Source organism: Delphinapterus leucas, chromosome 14 (genome assembly GCF_059928025.1).
Source record: "Delphinapterus leucas isolate spDelLeu-1000000601 "Yukka" chromosome 14, BTC_Dleu_Yukka2, whole genome shotgun sequence".
Lineage (NCBI taxonomy): Eukaryota > Metazoa > Chordata > Mammalia > Artiodactyla > Monodontidae > Delphinapterus > Delphinapterus leucas.
The window spans coordinates 23,253,866-23,275,276 of record NC_143142.1 but is presented as its reverse complement, the minus strand read 5'-3'; the positions used below and the strand labels follow the sequence as shown (position 1 = coordinate 23,275,276).

At 52.5% G+C, this 21,411-nt stretch overlaps 2 protein-coding genes across 9 annotated transcripts in view; one reads left to right on the top strand and one right to left on the bottom strand.

Annotated features, from left to right (window-relative positions):
- TCN2 (transcobalamin 2) overlaps positions 1-4,969 on the bottom strand; it is a 32,016-nt gene extending 27,047 nt beyond the window's left edge. For 3 of the 7 annotated variants that reach the window (XM_089894719.1, XM_089894724.1, XM_089894720.1), the window contains exon 1: positions 4,899-4,964. The gene's annotated coding sequence lies outside the window, so the exon portion shown is untranslated. Of the gene's footprint in view, positions 1-4,898 lie in introns of all 7 variants that reach the window. The other 4 variants (XM_089894723.1, XM_089894725.1, XM_089894726.1 and 1 more) reach the window with 4 other exon arrangements.
- A 285-nt stretch (positions 4,970-5,254) lies between these two features.
- On the top strand, positions 5,255-20,918 carry PES1 (pescadillo ribosomal biogenesis factor 1). 2 transcript variants are annotated; one of them, XM_022550868.3, is made up of 15 exons: positions 5,256-5,370; positions 7,992-8,071; positions 10,576-10,729; positions 11,882-11,991; positions 13,405-13,576; positions 13,660-13,749; positions 16,197-16,313; positions 16,433-16,507; positions 16,708-16,797; positions 16,950-17,077; positions 17,469-17,594; positions 17,726-17,910; positions 18,373-18,539; positions 18,680-18,841; positions 20,396-20,918. In XM_022550868.3, exons 1-15 carry the CDS (start codon positions 5,347-5,349, stop codon positions 20,477-20,479), a joined length of 1,764 nt encoding a protein of 587 aa, XP_022406576.2. In that variant the 5' UTR covers positions 5,256-5,346; the 3' UTR covers positions 20,480-20,918. The 2 variants fall into 2 exon arrangements, with proteins under 2 accessions (XP_089750844.1, XP_022406576.2); XM_089894718.1 differs by lacking the exon at positions 13,660-13,749 and having other exon boundaries at positions 5,255-5,370.
- Positions 20,919-21,411: the final 493 nt, after the last annotated feature.

Below are 21,411 nucleotides of genomic sequence, written 5' to 3'. Positions count from 1 at the left end.
GAGTAGCCCCTGCTCACTGCAACTACAGAAAAGCCCGAGCGCAGCAACAAAGACCCAATGCAGCCAAAAAAAAAAAAAAAAAAGTTACTGTAGTGTAAGTGCCTGACAGTAAGCTTTTTTTTTTTTTTTTTAAATTTTAAGTGCCTGACATTAAGCTTTCGATTGCTGAGGCATTCATTTCAAAGACACGCACCTCAAACATTTTGTGGGACACAGTTACTAGTTAAACAAATAGATAAGGAGACAGGCTGCCCCCACCCATGAAGTCCCTCCCCCACTTTTTTCTTTTAGCCCAGAGGCTTGTGAGATCTTAGTTCCCTGACCAGGGATTGAACCTGCCTCTTGGGCAGTGAAAGTGCAGAGTCCTAACTGCTAGACCCCCAGGGAATTCCCCAAAATTCCCCTTTTAGAAAGTCCTGGGTAACCTACATAACTGACTGCTTGAGTGACCCCACTTTTCCGTTCCTGTGTCCTAATTCTGGCTCTTCTGTTTTAAATTTGCCAATAAAGAGTGAACCTGTGAAACCGTAGGCACCTCATCCTCAACCCCAATAAAGGCAAAACCCCAGGTGTATGCTCTCTCTCTCTCTACCTGTGACCTTGCTGTGTGGCCCCAGACGTGCCAGGTACCCTCCAGGACTTGTAATAAACCTTTTCTTTCCCCCCCAAAGTTCCCTAATGGTTGTTGCTGAGGTGTATCTTGCAATCACAGTGAGAACCACAAGGACTAGTCCATCCATGACACTGGCTCCAGTTGGGGAAATGTCTGGGGTGCGGGGGGCTCCCACTGGTAGTACAGGCCCCCCAGGCACTCCTAGCCAATAGCATCACTATCTATAATAGGCTGAGACTGACACAAAACAGTCACCCAGCAGAGGAGTCCTGTGACTCCAAGGACCAGGCCTCCCTCAGTATTCTTGCTGTGCTCAGTCATTGGCTGGGAGCCCATGGGAAGCACAGCCTTTGCACTAGCACTCGATGGGTTTCAGAGCACAGCTGGGGCGATTGGGCAATTGTGCTCCCCACAGTAGGAGGCCTGAGAGACATGTTTCGAAGCCACTACAGTCTACCCCTTGCACCACATACATTTACTTCTCCACACAGGTTCAGGGATAGTTCCATGGGCCTCGCTTCCTGAGTGGAACCTAAGAAAAGGGATGCTACTAGAATAAACCATAACCTCCATTGCTTTGGTTGATCCGTGACTCAGGGCTGCAGTTGGTATTCATCTTCTTCCACCATCCATCCTAAACTCACCTGAGTCTCAGCTCTTACCTCAGCAGGTCTTGATAGCATAACCCAAACTTTATTGCTGAGGGTCGTGAACCCTTGGTATGTTAACTCTTTTCATGCCAGGGGTAATTCATGTGTCCATTCTCAGTTGCAGTGGGCAATGGAGTGCCAGGAGGCTCCCAAGCAGCTCACCTGGGTTCTGCACGTGTTGTCCCATCCCCATTGTGTAGAGCAGTGTGACCTCTTCCAGTTGCTCAAGGTCAACTACTCCTGCCAGTACAGTGACTCTTCTTCAAACCTGCTGGTCCCTGTGCACAAGAAGGTCAAAGTACCCATGTGGTAGCCACAACTTATAATTCAATGGAACCCTTTCTGTGTCCCCTGAGAAAAGCATGTCCTCTTTGAGGATCAGGGTCTCCAACACTGCAGAGCTCAGAGTTACAGGAATGGGAAGCACAATATTCTCCCAGTGAGTCATCGGGAGTAAGTGGGTTGGCTTATCACAGAGTATTTCCTCCAAGCTGGTAACTCAGCTATGCTTGTAGAAGGCTGTTCCAGCATTCTGTGATGGTGGATGTCTCTGGATGGTGCAGTAGGTGGTATATCCATGGGATCCCAAGGCCATGGGCCTACTCCTACACCTCCCTGCATGTAAAACAGGTCCCTGGTTGAAGGCTATGATACGTGGGATTCCATGCTTGTAGATCAGGCATTCCATAGGCTGCTGAATAGTGGCTCTGGCTGAGTCTGCAGGCAGACAAGGCAGACCCTTGCCCAGGTTAGGTATCTCTCTCTCTGAGGACAAACTGGTGACATTTCCAGGACAGAAAGGCCCACTGTAGCTGAATTATCAAGTGGCCAGTTGGTCTCCTCAAGGAATAGTGGCATATTGGAGGCTCAGTGTTTTCTCTATTTCTCTCATCCAGCCATATGCCTCTACCTCAGATCTCCTTATCTCTACATTCTAGTCCTTTTCCTTCCAGATCCCCTTCCAGACAGCCAGACCACTGACCACTGCTCAGGAACCTATCTGTATTTTCAACTTAGGTCACTTTTCCTTCCATAAAAAGCGGATGACTGCTTGCAGCTCCACCTATTGGGAAGATTTTCCATCTCCACTGTCTCTCAAGACCAACTCTGAAAGTGGCTGCTATGTAGCTGTGGTCTATTTTTGCTTTGCACCTGTGCACTGAGCCAACCTGTCCATAAACCAAGCTTGAGTCTTTTCCTCCTCGTTTTCAGCTAGTCATATGGGACCTCCATACAGGCTTAGGGGCAAACAGGGAAGGGATTTTGGAGCAACTGTTGTGTGCAATAGGGGTCCTAGGCTACTCGCTCATGCAGCTTGCTTGTGCCCTCTGGTCCCAGGAGGGCTTGATTATATTTACAATGACCTCTGCTGGGCCCATTTACTTTTATTCCTCACTGGGTCCAAAATAACCCAACTCATAATTGGAAGTTCTGAACTTGGTCACTTGATGACCAATGGCCAACTGTTTTATACCAGGGCTCAGTAACAAGCCAGCAGGTATTTCTTCAATGGTGTACCCTTCTCTGCAGTAGGTGGCATGACCTTGCCCAAGAATTCCAGAGTTCTGCATTGTGATTCTCCCACTGGGGCTTGCCATAAGCTCTATACTGAATCTTTCCCTCCGCTGACTCCACCAACACCATAGGGTCTGCTGGATCCGATGGTCCAAGTGGGGCACGGTTTGCTCTGCAGCCAGGACCTGCTTCAGAGCCCTCTCTACATGTCCTGTCTGATCAGCATGATATCAGTGTAACAGATCAGTGTCACATCTGTGGGCTGTTCCGATGATCCAGATCTCTTCAGACTAGTATTATAACAGAGGGCAGGAGAGTTAACATAGCCCCAACGTAAAACTAAATGAATATTATTGTCAGTTCCATGAGAATGAGAAGTGTTTCTGATCCTCTTTATTTTTTGGCCACACCACGCAGCATGTGGGATCTTAGTTACCAAACCAGGGATCGAACCCGGGCCCCCTGCATTGGAAGTGTGGAGTCTTAACCACTGGACCGCCAGGGAAGTCCTGATCCTCTTTTCTAAGTGGAATGTAAAAGAATGAACTTGCTAAATCAATGGCAACAAACCATATACCTCAAGCCTTATTAATCTGCTCTAGCAATGAAACAATTTCAAGCGCATCAACTGTGATCAGAGCTATTACTTGCTTGAGTTCACAGTAATCTATAGTCATTCTCCAGAATCAATCCAGTTTCTGCAGGTACCAGACTGATGAATTAAACAGAGATGTGATAGAGACCACCACCTCTGCACCTTTTATAACTTTCATGGTGGCACCAATCTTTGCCATCCTTCCTTCTCTCCTGCCCCACTTCTGGAACACTCCTTGGTCTTCTGCTGGGAGCACCACATGACCCTGGTTTTCCTCACACCTCTCTGGCAAGTTCATTCAAAGTTCTGCCAGCTCACCTTCCCCTAGCTGGTTTTCATTTCATTTCATTTTTCGCTGTTTGTAGAATCACTAGGTTTTTACTTTACTTTAGCTTTAATTGAAAGTACATAATAAAATGCACATTGTTCAAAACAAGCACTAGCCAGTGTTTAATGTCTGTATTTACCTTTAAAGGGTGAGTTCTATCACTACAACTTTGGGTCAGGTCACATTCACAGGGCCTCAATTTCAAAATTTTGAGGCAGGGGCTTCCCTGGTGGCGCAGTGGTTGAGAGTCCGCCTGCCAATGTGGGGGACACGGGTTCGTGCCCCGGTCAGGGAAGATCCCACGTGCCACGGAGCAGCTAGGCCCGTGAGCCATGGCTGCTAAGCCTGCGCGTCCGGAGCCTGTGCTCAGCAACAGGAGAGGCCACAGCTGTGAGAGGCCCGCGTACCAAAAAAAAAAAAAAAAAATGAGGCAATCTTGTGACTTCCCTGGTGGTCCAGTGGTAAAAAGTCCACCTTACAATGCAGGGGACACAGGTTCGATCCCTGGTCAGGGAACTAAGATCCCACACGCTGAGGGGCAACTAAGCCGGTGCGCCACAACTACGGAGCTCTCGCGCCTCATCTAGAGCCCAAGTACCGCAAACTACAGAGCCTACACGCTCTGGAGCCAGAGCGCCACAACTAGAGAGAGAAAAACCCTCATGCCGTAACTAGCGAGAAGCCCACGCACCACGACCGGGAGCCTGTGAGCTACAACGAAAGATCCCCCATGCCTCAGTGAAGATCCCATGTGCCGCAGCAGTCAAAAATAACTTAAATAATAAATAAATAAATAAAAATTTGAGGCAATCTCCAAATGGAGTTTAGAGGCCTGAAAAAAGAAAACATCAAATTTTACAAATTTTACCTGCTTCCCAGACCACACCACTTGGTGTGAATATTTGTATAAATTTGTAATTATTCTTTGAGGAACACACTACGAAATTTGTGTATACATATTAAAAGCTCAAAACGTCTTAAATGTTTATTTTAAATATACCACGAGTTCTGTAATTCTGCTTGGTCTTTCGTCATTTTTCAACCCTCCGCTAAGGCTCAGAAAATATAAGTGGCCTCTCGAGTCTCTCCACCCCTGCGAAGAAAAAAGTCTGCTTTTGCTCTGTTTATCCCGGTAACAGCGAATGGACAAAAGTAAAAGCCAATAGCCACCGGCGAAGCGCGCCCAGCTTCACTTACCGCCGAGGCGGCCTCTCAGACAAGGGAGACTCGTACTCCCACACCTCTGAGTGCTTCTCCCCTCTGCATCCCAGAAGGCGCTGCGTCGCCTCTAAGCCTTCCGCCCCCTTCCATCCCAACAGGCAACGGGGCTTATAACGTCAAGCGCTCGTCATCAGGATGATTATAGAAATGCCTGAATATACGCCCATGCTTAAACATTAAAAATGTCTGTAACAGGCTCACCGATGAGAAAGAGCCCAAAAGATATGTCTTAGCGATTTTTTTTCAGAGGATTTAGTTTTAATCTCTAGGAGAAAAATTCCATCTTTCAGTAGACTCGCTCAGGCACCTCCTTGGACAGCACGCGCAGGCCGGCGGCGTGGGGGCCTCGGGGCCCTAGGCAGGGCAAGTGCGAGAGGAACTGGTGGTGTCTACGCGGTGCTTGTAGATCCTTCTGCGCGGAGCCATGGGAGGCCTGGAGAAGAAGAAGGTGATGGGCGAGAGGCCGGGGCGGGTCTGGGGCAGGGGGGACGGGGGTGCCTCAGGAGATAGGAGACGGGAGCGATGGAGCCCGGGGACTGCGCCTTTCTCCGGCCTTGGATCCTCGTGGGTGCAGAAGCGGCTGGGATCAACGCGACAGGAGACAGCAGGCAGAAGGGGTTCGAGGATGGGCGAGGACGGCAGTACTTGTTCTGTAAAATAGGGGAAAGAACCCTGGAGTAGAGCTGTGAAAGAGCGTTGAGGTTACCAAGCAAAGCTGCACCCCAAAACAGGCTGAGCCGGAGGATAACTTTACTGAAAATGATGAACATTACGTAGAGCTCACCATTATTTCGAGCTCATCATCTCTAAAACTTGTGACTCCCTTTTCTGCTGAATCAGGCCTTGTCCTGGACATTGGGGATGGGAGACATAAACAACTAGTTGTGGTCCCTGCATTCGTGGAGCTCACTTTCTAGTGGGGAAGTTGGACACTAAAGTAAATAACGAAATAAAACGATCACAAACAAGCCTGGCAGCGGAAACTAAGTGCCAAGGCCTTCGGGTGGAAAAGGCTGGCTGTGTGCAAGAAATTAAAGGATATCAGCTTGGCTGGGGTATAGTAAACCAAGAGGAGAGTGGCATCTGGTGAAGTTGCGGTTGGACAGGGACCAGGTCATGCAAGGCCTGTCAGGCACAGTGAGGACACTGATTTTATTCAAAAAGCAGTAAGAATCAACTGAAGGGGGAGTAATATCCGTTTTTCAAGGAGTTGTTCTTGTTGCTGTATGGAGAATCACCTTGATGGCATGAAGAGATTAGAGAGGGGATGGGGATGAGGATGAGGAAGATGTAGTTGCCTCGATTGTTTCTGTCAGCTGGAAAGTTCCTGCCGCCAATCTGTTTTTAATCCAGCTATTGAGCTAAGTGCTAGTGATTGGAACTACAAAGATAGAACATTGAAAACCTGACTTTGAGGTACAGGTGCAGATATGTAAACAAATCATGACAGTTTTTGTCGTTGTTGTTTGTTTGTTTTGTTTTGGCCGCGCCCAGCGTCTTGCGGGATGGAACCCGGGCCCCGTGCAATGGAAGCTCGGAGTCCTAACCACTGGACCGCCAGGGAAGTCCCAACAAATCATGACAGTTTTTAAAGCAGGGTTTCACAACCGTTTTGACGTTTTGAGCCAGATAACTGTTGTGGGGAGGGTTGTCCTGTGTGTTGTGGGATGTTTAGCAGCATTCCTGGCCTCTTACCCCCTAGGTGCCAATAGCATCTAACAGCCCAAAATGCTGAATACACTGCCATACACCCAGGGAGTAAAGTCACCCCAGTTGACTTTAATTATCCCTTTAATGTTTGAAAGCATAAGAATGCTTTCAACATTCTTGAAACAGTGTAGGGCAATAGAAAACAATTTTAATGAAAGAATGAAAGCAACTTCCCTAAGGCAGTCTGAAAGTCATCTTTGTACCCTCAGAACTTGGCGCGGGCCTGATCCCCAGTAGACAATAAACGTCTAAAGGGAAGAATGAATGAAGGGCATGTTTCGTGACTGTGGGATTATTCATAAACATACCCCTCAGAGGGCTACAGGTTTGTCCCTTTAGAGCTGGACCTGGCCATTGAGGCCTATGCTGTCTTAATCCAGAGGAAGACCTCGTTTGGGAAGGACGTGCTTGGTTAGCATTGCAGGGGGCTGGTACAGTGCACTGCTGCTCTATCAGGGATACAGACGTGTGAGTGTGAGGCAGCGTCTTAGCACCACAGATGTCCAGATGGTTGCACAACACAACATGCCCTTTGGGTGCAGGTAGAGACCAGGCCTTTTGTCTTTATTACCTCCTAGCATCTAGCTAAACACTTGGAACATAGTAGAGGTCTTGTGATTGTCTGTTGAATGAATGAGGAAGGAGAGAGGCTGTGTGGCTTAGAGTGTGCATTTTCAACTGGATGGTGTCATCCTGAAGGGAACAGAAATTGGTTGGGGGACATCTTAGACGTTACAATGATGTGTAGCCCTCAGAAGGACCACATTACAGAAACATCTACAGTGTACCTGTGGTATTAACATTTTATGGGGCTGTGAGAGAGGGTGATTAAAGGGGAGAAAAGGTCTAAAAAGGCCTCTGGTGGTGGAGGGGTGGTTATAATGAAAAAGAAGTTGAGAACACTGGCTTAGTGGATGAGACACTCAGGTTCTGGACTTGGACCTAGGTCTGAATCCAGCCCCAGCTCTTAAAAAGCTATGTGACCTGGGCAGGTTATTTTACTTAGCCTGTTTTCCTCCCTTGTGAAATGAGAATTTTAATGGCACCCACCTCACAGTGTTGTGGGGATTAAATGAATAATGTGTGCAAATCAGTAATCATAATGGTCAGTACTTACAGCCACTACTAAGTGCTTGGCATAGCACCTGATCCACAGCAACCTCATGGTCCTGCATCGTGCAGATGTATGTGTCCTCCTCTGTGCTGACAACTGCAGGGACAGTGCAGGAGCGCTCCGTCCCCACAGCCTCTTGGCCATTTATCCAGAGTGATAGTCGCCTCTTGCATGAGCAATGTCCAGAGGTTGCTCTCCGTCATTGTAATAATTGCTAATGGAGAATTGATTTTATCCTCCCCAAGTATGAACGAGGCTCTGCTACCAACTACATCACCCGAAACAAAGCCCGGAAGAAGCTGCAGCTGAGCCTGGCCGACTTCAGGTGAGGTTGGAGAGGAGAGGGGGACTTCGGGTGCCTGGCCAGTGAAAACTCAGCCACATCCCTCTCTTAACTGCACTGCTGCAAACTCTGTCTGGGATTCTGCCATTCCTTCTCTTTCTTGCCTGGCTTTGCTTTAGTGAGCTGTGCTTTGCCAGGTGTGGTCCACGGGGAAGCTGGAGAACTGGGTCGTGTCACCCTGAGTCATCAAAATGGGCCCACTGGTGCAATGCACTGCTGCTCTCTTATCTGGGTCTTTGTCACCCATCCTCTCCCTTCTGGCAGTAGTGACCCCTGATCCTGCAGCTTGTGGTTCTCAGCTCCTTGGAGAGTCCAGTCCAGACTCTTCCACAGCCTGCGTCCTGCTGCCTGGCTCACTTTTCATCTTCCAAACGCACCCAGCACTTCCCACTCTTACAGCCGCTGTCCTTCTTAAGATTCTCTTCCCTCTGCCCTTTATAGGCAGACCTTGGAGATATTGTGGATTCAGTTTCACACCATTGCAATAAAATGAATATCGCAATGAAGCGGTTTCCCAGTGCATATAAAAGTTACATTTACACTATACTGTAGTCTATTAAGTGTGCAGTAGTTTTATGTCTAAAAGAAATGAACATGCATTAATTTAAAATACTTCATTGCTAAAAAATGCTAATCATTATCTGAGCATTCAGTGAGTGGTAATCTTTTTGCTGGTGGAGGGTCTTGCCTCGATGTTGATGGCTGCCGACTGATCAAGGAGGTGGTTGCTGAAGGCTGGGCTGGCTGTGACAGTTTCTTTTTTTTTTTTTGCGCTACGCGGGCCTCTGACTGTTGTGACCCCTCCCGTTGCGGAGCACAGGCTCCAGACGCACAGGCTCAGCAGCCATGGCTCACGGGCCTAGCCGCTCCACGGCACGTGGGATCTTCCTGGACCAGGGCTCGAACCCGTGTCCCCTGCATTGGCAGGTGGATTCTTAACCACTGCACCACCAGGAAAGCCCCTGACATTGTTTTTTGTAAACAGATGTGCTGTTATCCAGGCTTTGTTGTTCCATTTATAGAGCACAGGCAGAGTAGATTTTAGCATAATTCTTAAGGGCCCCAGGATTTTCAGAATGGTGAATGAGCATTGGCTTCACCTTAAAGTCACCAGCTGTGTTATCCCATAACAAGAGAGTCAGCCTGTCCTTTGAAATTTTGAAGCCAGGCATTGACTTGTCTCTAGCTAGGAAAGTCCTAGAAGGCATCTTCTTCTAATATAAGGCTGTTTCATCAACATTGAAAATCTGTTGTTTAGTTAATTATCTTAGCTAGATCTGGATAACTTGCTGCAGCTTCTACATCAGCACTTGCTGCCTCACCTTGTACTTTCATGTCCTGGAGATGGCTTCTTTCCTTAAAGCTCATGAACCATCCTCTGCTAGCTTCAGACTTCATCCTGCAGCTTCCTTACTTCTGTCAGCCTTCATAGAATTGAAGAGAGTTAGAGTCTTGCTCTGGATTAAGCTTTGGCTTAAGGGAATGTTGTGGCTGGTTTGATCTTCTGTCCAGACCACTAAAACTTTATATCAGCAATAAGGCTGTTTTGCTTTCTTATCGTTTATGTGTTCACGGGAATAGCTCTTTTAATTTCCTTCAAGGGCTTTTCCTTTGCATTCACAACTTGGCTGGCTGCGGTGCAAGAAACCTAGCTTTCGACCTGTCTTGGCTTTCACCATGCCTTCCTCACTAAGCTTAATCATTTCTAGCTTTTGATTTAAAGTGAGAGATGTGGGACTCTTCCTTTCACTTGAACACTTAGAGGCCACTGTAGGGTTATTTGTTGACCTCATATCAATATTGTGCCCCAGGGAGTAGAGAGGCCTGAGTAGAGGGAGAGAGACTGAGGAATGGCAGGTCGGGTGGAGCAGTCAGAACACACACAACATTTATTGATGAAGTTCACCATCTTGTATGGGTGCTATTCGTGGTGCCCCCAAAATGATTACAATAGCAACATCAAAGATCACTGATCACAGATCGCTATAACAAATATAATAATGATGAAATAGTTTGGAAATATTGTGAGAATTCCAAAAATGTGACACAGAGACATGAAGGTGAGCAAATGTTGGAAAAATGGCGCTGATAGACTTGCTCAATGCAGGGTTGCGCAAACCTTCAATTTGTTTAAAAAAAAAAAATGCAATTACCTGCAAAGTGCAATAAAGTGAAATTCAATAAAATGAGGTATACCTCCATGTGGCTGAAATGTTGATTTGTCAACAAGGCCTTTCCTGACTCTCCTTGCTAAAAGAGGTACCTACCAGTTGGCCCCTGTCAGTATCCTGATTGTTTCCTTTCTGGTGCTTGGGACTGTCTGCACTATGTTTGTCGGGAACTTGTCACTGTCGGACTCCTGCACTAGAATGTGAGTTTTCCAAAGGGCAGGGCTCCTGTGTTCTCTGTTCACTGCAGTTTTCCAGGCCCAGCGTGCCCAGTGCTCAGCACGTTTGCTGATAGAAGGAGTGACCTTTGTCTTCCAGGCGGCTGTGCATCCTGAAGGGCATTTATCCCCATGAACCCAAACACAAGAAGAAGGTCAACAAGGGCTCCACGGCAGCCCGAACCTTTTACCTTATCAAAGACATCAGATTCCTCCTCCATGAACCCATTGTCAACAAGTTCCGGGAGTACAAGGTGAGGCCTGGGCTCTAGGGTCTGGATGGGGCCCTTCCCAGCTCTACGCAGACCCACTAACACTGACCTTGGGCAAATTGTTTGATCTCTCTGAGCAAGCCTGTACATAGGGTGAGGTAATTCTACCTCAAAAGGGTGTCGGGGGGATTGACTGAGATCTTAGGTGTGGAAATCATTTACATAGAACCTGACCAATGATTAATGCGTTACCTGTCATACTTTTCCCCTGGTTCTTTTGGAGAAGGGTAAATGTATTGCCTCTGAGGCAAAGATTGTGGTCTTTCAGGGGCTCTCTGGTGTGTTTTCTGCCCAAATAAACCACTCCTATTCAGGTTCTTTCTGGAATTGTTCCCAGGAGACCAAGCTTTTCATTCCTCAAATAGAAACGATTAAATGCTTAAATACTGCAGGGAAAGAAGAAACTTAATTATACCAAATGCAAATAATTGAAAGTAGACTGCTGTTACTGTAGCCTTTGCCGAGCAGCAGGGCCAGACTGTGGGGTACAGCTGCTGGCAGCCCTCTCGCCAGAGCTGGCCAAGGTGGGTGGCAGGACCTGTCCTGCTGCTGGGTTTTCCAGACACCTCAGCTCATTGCACTGGAACTGGGCCCCTTGTGGGACTGGCTGTCTCAGAGCTGCTGTTTACAGTCTCACCGCAGGTGGCCTCTGAGCCTCTGAAGAAGTGCTCGGGGGAGGCAGTTGGTCAGTTTAGAGGACTTTCTGGGGCCACCATTGGCCTCAACTGCGTTTTCTCGTGTGGCCCAGCCCCACACGTGGGCCCGAGGCTCGTTTCACACACATGCGGACTGGTGTTTCTGGCCCAGCCTCCTGGCCCTGGTCTGTCTCACTTCTCAGTTGGAAAATAGGGCTGAAAACGTTATACTTTCACATAAACATGCGGAGTCAGCCCGTCTGAATGCTTATCCCTGTTCATCTGTCAGTGGGATGCAGTGGGGTGGCTCTGTCGTCAGTCTGGGTCAGGTTCGCTGCTCCATGGAGGCGGCTGTTGTGCAAACCCCGGGCTGAGGGGGCAGATCGTGCCAGCAGACAGCCGTGGTCAGAGAGCCCTCCTGCCCCGAGCATCCCTCCTCCACGGAAGGGGTGTACGGGAGCCGTTGGCCCCACATCAGCAGTCTCCTGCTCTCTCCCAGGTGTTCGTCCGGAAGCTGCGGAAGGCCTATGGGAAGAGTGAGTGGAACACGGTGGAGCGGCTGAAGGACAACAAGCCCAACTACAAGCTCGACCACATCGTCAAGGAGCGGTGAGCCGGGGGTTCTGACCTGGTGCTGGGGGTACAGTGGGGAACGGGGCCGAGACCCTGCTCACAGAGCTGGCGTCCTGTTGGAGGAGGCAGACCAGAAAACAAACTGGCAAGTTGTTCTAATGGTTGCAAGTCCACACGAGTGCCACGAGGGATGCTCTCCAGGAAGGGAGCTGGAGGACGCACGTTAGTTACAGGCTTGTCAAAGGATGTCTCTCGGGGGAGACAGTTGAGCCAGCCAGGGGAGGCATGGTTCAGGCAGAGCAAACAGCAAGTGCAAACGCCCTGTGGTGAGAGAGAGCCAGAGTCCTGGGGGTATGCGTGGGGTGCATGGTCAGTCCTGGAAGACGTGACTGGACACCTCTGATCTCAACTGTTTCTTGCCCATCCTTCTCAGCAGTTCCCGTCATTCGTTGACTAAATCAGTGGGGACACTTGGCAATGTCTGGAGGCACTTCTGCTTCTCCTGACTTGGATGGCAGGGGGTCTACTAGTATTTAATTAGTAGAGGCCAGGGATGCTGCTCAGCACCCTGTAGTGCACAGGACAGCCCCCACGACACGGGACAACCTGGCCCACAATGTCAGTGGTGGTAAGGTGCAGAAACTCTGGGCTAACTGAATGTCTGCCTTCTCTTGGTGGCTGTTGGCCCTGGGAACACTTAGCTCCAGGCTGGATGGACTTGGCTTCGTTGAGTCGGGCCAGCCATGGGCTAGCAGGGCAACAGCCTTGGCCTGGGAGCTCGACAGCAGGTGTTCTCACCCCAGCCCGTGGCCACGAGCTGGGCAGTCCGCGAACTGCTCCTGCTCCGAGCAGGTCCTCCTCTAACAGAGAGACGACGCGTGTGACACAGCTGTCCTATGGAACAAATGAAAAAAGAAATGCGCAAGAAAAAAGCAAGTGTCTGGATTCACGTGCACGCTAGATGGCAGTATGGTGGCGTCCCCATTCTGCGTCACCTCCTTCTCCTCAGCCCTTGCTTAAGAAAGAATGGCCAGTGCTGTTTCTAGGAAAGGCCCGGGTTGTTGGGTTTGTCTATGAGGTGCAGAGCGAGGAAACTTCGAGGCACAAGAGGGGGCTGATTGAGTCTTTGGCCTCTGAACCAGGAAACCAAGTGCCTCTCTTGTTCTGAGAGGTCCCTGCGGACCTTTCTTCTGTTTTGCTCTGTGTCTGAAGACCTGGCTGGCCCCTCCTGACTCAGATTTCTCTGACCTCAGAGCCAAGTGGGCACATCCTGGTTCCGTGGTTTCTCCGGAGGCTGTGGGGAGGTTGGCGCTGCCAGGCCCCAGGGCGTTGCCCAGCTCCCTGTTCAGGAGGTGGCGGTGGCAGGGCCTGGGGTGGGGCAACGAGATCGGGGGCCCCTCAGAGCCCAGGCTGAGCAACCCTGTGAGCGCCACCCTCCTGGCCACGCAGGTACCCCACGTTCATAGATGCCCTGCGGGACCTGGACGACGCCCTCTCCATGTGCTTCCTCTTCTCCACCTTCCCACGGACGGGCAAGTGCCACGTGCACACCATCCAGCTGTGCCACCGGCTGGCCGTGGAGTTCATGCACTACGTCATCGCCGCCCGTGCCCTGCGCAAGGTGAGCCCGGGGCCACCCAGTGGGGCCCAGCCCCCCGCCCCGCACCCCCATGTCCTCACCACGCTGTCCCCCGTCCACCGCAGGTCTTCCTGTCCATCAAAGGCATTTACTACCAGGCCGAGGTGCTGGGCCAGCCCATCGTGTGGATCACGCCCTACACCTTCTCCCACGATGTGAGTGTGCCCACAGGGAAGGGTTGTGCAGGGACCGTTGCTCCCTCTCTGCTTCCTAGACAGAGATAATGGTGTGGGTGAAGGGGGACTCTTCCTGTCCTGCAGAACCAGCTGGGTTCCTGAGTGCCGGCCAGGGTGGTGGGGGGTGTGTGGTACAGAATTGTAACAAGAGCCCGAGCCAGCCTGACTCCAGTACCTTCTAGCTGGTTGACCTTGGACGTGTTCCTTTACCTCTCTGTGCCCAGTTAATAACGTGCTTCCACCTTCTAAGCCTTGTTGTGAGGATTTGAGGGAAAAAAGCTTTAAAAGTGCCTGGTGCTTGGCCCTCGGGGGTTGCAGAACCAACAGTGAGCGGCCACCGGGGCCGAGCACTGCCTGTATACACGGCCCTGCCCTCCAACCTGCTGGGTGCTCACCCCGCTCTGCCACCCCGACTCCTGTGCCCCACCCAGAACTGGGGACTGGGTGAGATTGGAGAGGATGAGCACAAGAGGAGTACTACTTATTACTGGCAGTATTTCTTACTCATCTTTCTTTTTAAGACTGTGAGAATTTTTGGCAGGATCCGTCGAGAGAAATCTTGGTTTGGCCTCCGTATGGGGGTTGTTAGCCTCTAGTCTCCCACAGGGTCTCAGGCTTGGCGCCTGACTTATCCTGCTGTGGGCCTGCATTTGGCCTTGCTTCCTGCTTGTGCCTTGAGTGAGAACTGGTGCCTTCAGTGGAGACTCAGCTGGATGGCAGGTTTGCTGGCCAGGCAGCGGGTGCTCCAGCATGAGCTGGTGGTCTGGGTCCCCTGGGCCACTGCTGATTACTCTGGGCTGGGGGCCACAGGCCGGAACCCCCGCTGAGTGCAGAGCAGCAGTGACAATTGGTGGCAGCCTGTGGTCTTTGTGGGTGAGAGGTGCTCGGCCCTCAGCAGTCTCTGTGCCCACTCCCTGGGGGCAGGCGTGTGTGCAAGTCTGTGCTCTTCCTTCTTCCCCTCTCTGTCCCTCCTCTCCTCTGTCCTTCCTGCCTTCTCTGCCCTGCCTTCCCTCCTTCCTCTCTGCCCCTCCCTCTCCTTCCTTCTCTCTGATGTCCCACCCCCTCACTGCTCAGACTGGTCTTTGTCTGTACTGCCAGTGGTGAATAGGGCCCTGTGGAGGCCAGCCTCCACACAGCTGGCCCTGGAGGAACGGGGGAGGGCACGGGCCACCCCTTCCTCCTTCCTCTCTGACCAGCTCACTGCCACTGCTTCCTCTCAGCAAGAGGATGGGGGACCAGCCCTGGGTCATAGTTGGGGCCCCTGTGCAGCCAGTGCTGGGCTCCTGGCAGCAGGACCCAGGCAGGTAGCGGGGCCCAGGGGGCTGCTGTGCTGTGGGACAGTCACTGCTCACGTGCTCCCAGGCCCATCGAAGGCCCTGGTGGATGCTCATGGAAGGACTGAGGTATCAGTGGGGGACAGGTGGGGCACCTCTTGGCCCCTTTACCCCCACAGCCCAGTCACTGCCTGTTGGCAGGATGTAGAAACAGCTCAGCGTCACAGGCTCACAGGCACAGATGGGATGCTGTGATCATTACTGATTTCATCATTGCTTGGCGTATCCCCCTGTCCAGGTCTCAGAAGTTGGCTAGGCTGGCCTGGCCTCTCTGGTATGCCAGGCAGTGCTGCTCAAGGGTCGCGGCACTTTGGTTTGGGTCTCAGATCCTTGCCCTGTTTTGTTTTATCAACTCCTCAAGGTTTAAGACGAGCCCTCCCGTGTCCCCCGCTTGCTCTGTGTTTTTGCCCCAAGCAGGCAGCATTTCTCAGGAGCTCCCTGGGGCTGCGCCAGGCAGCTGCCCAGCCTGTCCTGGGTCCTCGGGTTGTGCCTTTGTCTCCGGCTCGGGCCCAAGGCAGGGTTGCTGAATTCTGCGTATCTGTCCGAAGGCTCCTGCCAGGGCTCGTAGGTGCTGAGTACCACCCGCCCACTACCCCCACCCAGGCAGATGGGCTGATCCAGGGCCACCTTTCCCAGCAAGGCCCCCAGGTGCTCATGGGCTGGCCCCAGAAAAGATGGTAAATGGAAATTACGGGATGGCTAAGGGAGCAGGTGTGAGCGGCCTCTGCAAGAACAGAAGTCTGCCTTGCAGGGTAAAGGGGAGAGCTGGGGCAGGGAGCGGGGGCACCAGCCTGTCCCGGCAACCTCGTGATAAAGGCTTCCCTCTTCTCACTCCTAGCATCCCCTTTATGGCACGGGGATCTGGCACTGGCCTCCAGGACAAGCCTTGGGACCCTTGTCCAGAGCCTCACTGGTGCCCAGAATGCTCCTGGGTAGGGCCATGCCACACAGCCTCTTCTCCTGGGGCAGAGCTCCGAAGGCGGGGCCACCCTGGAGAAGCTCCTGGTCCTTGGGCACCCGGAGCCCCCACCCCACATGGGTTGTCAGTGCCGTCTTTGCACTGACACTGCTGATGCATCTCTGTGTCCCCAGCACCCAACAGACGTGGACTACAGGGTCATGGCCACCTTCACCGAGTTCTACACTACCCTGCTGGGGTTCGTCAACTTCCGCCTCTACCAGTCGCTTAACCTGCACTACCCTCCCAAGGTAGGCCCCAGCCCAGCCCTGCACCTTCTCCTCACTGGGCAGAGGCCACGGCCTCTCTCCCCACGTGGAGGTGGGGGCTAGGGGCATTCTCTTCCTCTGACCTTCCCCTTGCCTCCCAGCTTGAGGGTCAGGCCCATGCAGAAGCGAAGGCCAGCGAGGACACCTATGCTTTGGACTCCGAGAGCTCTATGGAGGTGAGAGAGGCTTCCAGCGTTGGCCCTGCATCCCCCAGAAGGGTGGTTCCTGGCCTGGGGGTGGAGGCGGTCATGGCTAGATAGGTGGTCTCAGGGCTTAGCCTCAGAATCCAAACCCACTGATACCCGGCCAAGAACTGCCAGCTCTACCCCTCCCCACCCGCAAGCAGCATCCCTGAAACCCTGCTGCTTTCCCACAGAAACTGGCCTCTCTTAGTGCCAGTCTGGCCCGTGTGGTGGTGCCTGCGGAGGAGGAGGAAGCCGAGGTGGATGAGTTTCCTGCTGACGGGGTGAGGACCGCGCTGCCCTCTGGAAGCGGGGGTTGGGGAGGCGGGCGGACTGAGGGGTTTAGAAGGAAGCTGGGGAGAGGCTCATCTCCAGCCTCTGCCTCCAGTGGGGTGCAAGCAGGCCTGATAGTGTGAGCAGCCCCTTTTCTCGGCAGGAGATGGTGGCGCAGGAGGACTGCAGGAAGGAGCTGGAGGCTCAGGAAAAGCACAAGAAGCTCTTCGAGGGCCTGAAGTTCTTCCTGAACCGTGAGGTGCCCCGGGAGGCCCTGGCCTTTGTCATCAGGTAGGGAGCCTGACGGCACTGGCTCTGCCATACTGGGCTGGGTCCTGCCGTAGACAGCGCGGCCCTGGACGCCCATCGGTAACAATGGGCTGGCGTCAGTATCCGCTGCTTAGGGCTGTTGTGAGGATTCAACAAAATGGGTGTGGAAAACTCAGCACACCCCAAGCACGTGGAAAGCACCCATTAGAGGGCAGCTGGCATCACTTCCTCACCAGCTTAGGGCAGAAGGTCTCCCCTGGGCCAGCACTGGAGGCGTCGGCCGATTGGAGGGGGGGTTCCTGGGGTGGGGAGGGGACAGGTGTGTCCTAGGAGCGTGAGCTTGTGGGCCAGTGGGTTCCAGGGTGGGTACCTCATGCCTCAGTACCCTTATGGGCTCCCCCTGTGCCTGTAGGAGTTTTGGAGGGAACGTGTCCTGGGACAAATCTCTGTGCATTGGGGCCACATACGACGTCACAGACTCTGGCATCACCCACCAGATTGTCGACCGGCCTGGGCAACAGACCCCCGTCATCGGCAGGTAGGCCCCCAAGGCCCTCGTCTTCCTCTGCCTGTTTGGGTTTCTGGGGGCGGAGGTCTGTCTCCAGGCCCCTGCAGATGCAGTGGGGTCTCGGGTGGCCCCACGGCTTTCTCTGCCCTCACCTTGCGCAGGTACTATGTGCAGCCCCAGTGGGTGTTTGACTCCGTGAATGCCCGGCTCCTCCTCCCTGTGGCAGACTACTTTCCCGGGGTGCAGCTGCCTCCACACCTCTCGCCCTTCGTGTCAGAGAAGGAAGGCGATTATGTGCCCCCTGAGAAGCTGAAGTTGCTGGCCCTGCAGCGGGGAGAGCACCCAGGTGAGTGAAAGGGAGCTGGGCAGGGCGGGGTGGGCAGGCTCCTCCAGGCTGGCCTCGGCTCCGGGGGCTTCACCTGGCTGTTTCCCTTCTTGGCTACAAAGGTGGCAAGCTCCAGAGAACAGGGCAGCAGGGGTACAAAGCCCTTTCAACTCTCATCGGAGTAATGTGGCTTAGGAGGAGGAAACGTTTGTGTCTTATAATCCAGTGTTACTTGATGTCCAGTGACTGAGCAGAATGGTCTGGAAGTTCCACGGGAGGCAGCAGAGCTGAGGGGTTGGGGGCGTGGAGTTTGCTCTGAAGGCAGCTGGGCCTGTGGTGGAGGTGCCAGAGGGCCTGTGGTCGGGATGGCCCTGCTCTGCCTTTGGAACGTCTGTGCCGAAGAGGGTGGTGCCTGGCGCCAGTTCTCTCGCCACAAGGGGAGGAGCAGGCTCCCGGGTGTTCATAATCCTTGGCTGTTTGTAGGAGATTTGAATGAATCTGAAGAGGAGGATGAGGAGGAAGATGATGAAGGTGACAGTGATGAAGAGGGAGGAAAAGAAGAGGAGGAGGAAGAAGACAAGGAGGCTGGTTCGGAAAGGGAGGAAGAGGCCCGACTGACGGCCCCGGAGGAGCCGAGGAGGGAGGAGAAGGTACCAGGGAGTTGATTGGGTTCTCGGCCTGGGAAGCAGCCCCACTGGCCACCTTGGTGCCAGAAGGGTGGGAGCCAGGGGGCTGGAGGTAGAGGGTGGGGGTCAACCTGCATCCACAAGTGTCCCCACTGTGTCCCCAGAAGCCCAAGGTGATGGTGGGCACAGTGAAGCTGGAGGATAAGCAGCGGCTGGCCCAGGAGGAGGACAGTGAGGCCAAGCGCCTGGCCATCATGATGATGAAGAAGCGGGAGAAGTACCTTTACAACAAGATCATGTTTGGCAAGAGGCGCAAAATCCGCGAGGTGAGTCTCCCCGCCGCCTGAGGCTCCAGCTGGGGCCGCACAGCTGAGCTTCGAGGCCGGCTGGCTCTCCCGGGCAGTCTCTGGGCCCTTTTCTAGCATTTTTCTGACGTTGTCTGCCTGCCCTGGGCATCTTGGTGTCAGTCTCCTTCCTGCACCTGGTGGTTTCTGAGTCTGCTGGGATTGGGGGCCAGAGCTGCTGCAGCAGACTCGGGACCTGCACTTCACAGAAGTGCATGAAGCTGGAGGGACTGTGGGAGGTTTTGGTTCAGCTTCTGTTTTGTTTCCTCTCATTCACAGAGCCACATATGCTCAATATAAAAGAAAAAAAAATTTTAAGAGAGTTCTGTGCATGCCAGAACTTTGTAATGGACGCAAAAGTGGCTCACAGTCTTGCCCTTGGGGTGATCTGTAGTAATAGCCCCCCAGGTTTCTTTTGTGCATGTAATAACACAGATGTTATTTGGGGGGCATTGTGCTACACATACAGGCAGAGCTGGTTTTATGGCACTTAGCTTTATTGCACTTCACAGATAATGAGTTTGTTACAGATGGAAGGTTTGTGGCAACTCTGTTGAACAAGTCTGTTTAGCACCGTTTTTCTAGTATTTGCTCATTTCATGTCTCTGTGTCACCAGTGATGGTAATTCTCACAATATTTCTGACTTTTTCATTATTATTATATTTGTCATGGTGATTTGTGATCAATGTTCTTTGATGTTACTGTTGCAAAAAGACTATAATTCACTGAAGGCTCAGACGATGGTTAGGTTTTTTTAGCAATAACATATTTTTTATTAACGTATATGCACAGTGTTTTTAGACATAATGCTATTGCCACTTAACAGACAACAGCATAGCATAAACAGAACTTTTATATGCCCTGGGAAACCAAAAAATTCACGTGACTCCCTTTATTGCAGTATTCGCTTTATTGGGGTGGTGGGTGGAATCCAACCCACAATATCTCCGAGGTCTGCCTGTAGGTTGTTCTGCATGAACTGTCCGTGGCATCATACAGCGCATGGCCTGTTCCCTGCTGACAGGATTAGGTTGTCTCCCTTTTATAGTCGTTCTCAGAGAACAGCCCTGAGCACCTCTCTTCCTACCTCCAAGTGTCTCTGCAGGGTAAATTCTTAGGAGTGTAATTGCCAGGTTGAAAGGCCACCTGTTTCGGAATAGATAGCGCCACATGGCCCCGGGGAAGGACTGTTCCAGGTCGACCCCACCCTAGCAGCTCCTGGTGAAGGTTTGAATGGCCCCCAGCTTTCCCAGGTGAAGGGGGTCAGTGGGGCAGTTGCCTCCAGCTCTGGGAGCCTGCAATCCTCCTGACTTGCTGTGGGCCCATAACTTCACAGAGTCATAAAGGCAGGGGTGAAGTCACGGTTCCTCACCTGAGGCTCTTCAGAGGGGTTTGCTTTTTCCCCTTGGTAATTTGCCTGTTAGCTTTCCTGGAAGCTCTGCTTTTAATGGGTGGCCTTGAGTGGCAGAAGGGGGAGTCCCCTTCCACAACGTCCTCCCCCCATCACAGCTTAATCCTCCCCTTCTTCCTCACAGGCCAACAAACTGGTGGAGAAGCGGAAAGCCCACGATGAGGCTGTAAGGTCTGAGAAGAAGGCCAAGAAGGCAAGGCCGGAGTGAGTGGTGGCAGCCTCGCCATGGGTGAGGCCAGCTCCCGGAGGCTGGACTTGGCACAGGGACCCAGAGGGCCTGGGCTTGGTGACAGACCAGGGTCTTTTCTGTTTTCATCCTTCTCCTCCCTCTGCCGGCCCTGGCCTCCTCTCAAGATCTCTGGCTGGGCCAATGGACAGCCCCAGCCTCACTCGGATGGAGCTCCCTGCTGGTGGCTGGGCAGAGGAGAGGCCTCTGCCTCTCCTTGACCCCGCGATGCTCCCGGGGGTCAAGCAACACAGGGGGCGGGACCCGACCAGCCCCTCACTGACTGTTCCCATTCACCCTGGCTTTCTGCATCCCCTCCCCCACACGTACGGTTGGACCCACGATTTTCCCAGTGCTCTGATGGGGGGTAGGGTGAGGAAGCATTTGTTATTAAATGGCTGGAGTTCTGCAGCCAGTTGAATTCTGTGTTCATGAGCCTTTCTGGGGTTGGAGAAGGGCCACCTAGTGCTCCAGGTTGGCCAGCCCTCAGTATTCACTGAGAGGAGCCGGTCACTGCTTGGAGCTTTCTGGCTGCCTGTGGATCCCTTGGGGTCCAAAGGTGCCAGAAGGTAGGCGCACATTCCAGCCCAGAGACTTCTCCTCTGTGAACCTGCTTCCTCACGTGTAAGCTAAGCATAGAAATTCTGGAGCCTTCCTCCCAGGCATGTGTGAAGGGTTCAGTGATAATGTTTCAGAGAGTCACTAGTGTCAGGTGTCTGGTAGGTAAAGTACTCGGCAAACACCAACCGTGATTGTCATCACTTCCTGCTGGAGTCAGCTCGGGAGGTAAAAGCCAGTGTCTGAAGGATCTATGGGGCCTGAGTTGAGGGTACCTAGCTTTACCTTGTGGGCTTATGGGCAGAGCTGCCAAGGACCCCCAATGTGGCTTTGCCAGCAGCTGGACTTGTAACCCT

Bases quoted from the DNA above. Each gene is read 5' to 3' on its own strand.
- PES1 (XM_022550868.3), top strand. From the start codon at position 5,347: ATGGGAGGCCTGGAGAAGAAGAAG. The intron at 5,371-7,991 runs GTGATGGGCGAG...ATCCTCCCCAAG, and splicing joins GAGGCCTGGAGAAGAAGAAG to TATGAACGAGGCTCTGCTAC. The intron at 13,577-13,659 runs GTGAGCCCGGGG...CGTCCACCGCAG, and splicing joins CCGCCCGTGCCCTGCGCAAG to GTCTTCCTGTCCATCAAAGG.